This window comes from Buceros rhinoceros, unplaced genomic scaffold (assembly GCF_000710305.1).
Source record: "Buceros rhinoceros silvestris isolate BGI_N320 unplaced genomic scaffold, ASM71030v1 scaffold31363, whole genome shotgun sequence".
Lineage (NCBI taxonomy): Eukaryota > Metazoa > Chordata > Aves > Bucerotiformes > Bucerotidae > Buceros > Buceros rhinoceros.
In genome coordinates this window covers 4,202-5,309 of record NW_010402364.1, presented here as the reverse complement: position 1 = coordinate 5,309, position 1,108 = coordinate 4,202, and the positions used below count along the sequence as shown (strand labels likewise).

General features: G+C 53.4%; 1 protein-coding gene across 1 annotated transcript in view; it reads right to left on the bottom strand.

The window, feature by feature from the left end:
• The window catches only part of ENTPD8 (ectonucleoside triphosphate diphosphohydrolase 8), a gene marked incomplete at its 3' end in the record, with an annotated part of 7,445 nt that overhangs the window by 2,515 nt on the left and 3,822 nt on the right, over positions 1 to 1,108 (bottom strand). Inside the window, exon 5 of the mRNA XM_010132625.1 lies at positions 552 to 785. Within this exon, the coding sequence (XP_010130927.1) occupies positions 552 to 785 (234 nt within the window). The remainder of the gene's footprint in view (positions 1 to 551; positions 786 to 1,108) is intronic.

Genomic DNA, 1,108 nt, shown 5'->3' with positions numbered 1-1,108 from the left:
CAAGATGCAGCTCCATGAAGACCCTCTTCCACCTTCCAAAAAAGGACCTGGGAAAGATCTCTGGTTCACTTTTCCCAGGTCCATGGAGTCATAGAGTAGTTGAGGTTCAGAGGAGCTATAACGAACCCCCTCCTTAGAGCATGACCAAACAGATCAGGTCGCTCAGTTCTGCTTTTTTCCAAGGATGGTGATTCCGCAGCGTTTCTGGGTCCTATTCCAATATTTGACCATTCTTATTGGGAAAAACTCTTCCCCTGCATCTATTTGGAAGCTCATATGTTCCAGCTTGTGCCCATTGTCTTGTGTCACTTAGCACCTCCGAGAAGAGCCTGGTCCTGCCTTTTCTACACCCTGTGCAAGGCAGCTGTGTACGGCCAGAAGATCTCTCCCAAGCCACCGCTTCCGACCCTTCCCGTGCTCCTCTCCTCATCTGCCTACCTGTGCTCCGAGGAGCCTGTACCTGCTCTCAGTCCCTGCTGATGCCTCTGGAAGGGCATTGACTGTTCTTATCATGAGACCGGAGTCCCATTATACCCCAGTTCCCCTCTCACCACAATTAATTCCTTTGCCAGCCGCTTCAGCATCTCGTTCTGCCCGTAGCAGAGGTAACTGTGTGTGTAGATGTTGTAGTTGGACCCGTACAGCGTGAACGTGGAGGATTCGTTCCACTGCATCTCTGAACCTTCGGGCATAAAGCTGATTTGAGTGGATGCTCCTCCAAGATCCAGCGCCCCAAAAATGTTGGCCGCCTCTGGACGAACCCAGGTGTGTGCTTTGGGGGAGTACTGCCAAGGCGAGACAGGAGAGGAAGAGGGGTACACGGCTGGGCTTGTACTCATCCCATTGGAGCCAAGGGGATTTTGCTACTAAATTCCACAACTACTTGATTCAATTATTTCCGTACGTGAGGCCCCACTGCCGTCCCTGCCCAACCATCCTGGCCATTTGTCAGAGCCAGGAAAACCAGAGGTTGAATGATCTGATCGTCAAGACGTGCCAACACACTGTGGTCTCCTGCGGCTCTGAGTCACAGTCCCCAGACCACCGTGCTGGTGGGGACCGGGCTCGGAGGGGCTGCCCTTCCTGAGGAGCAGGCTGGAGGGGTGCT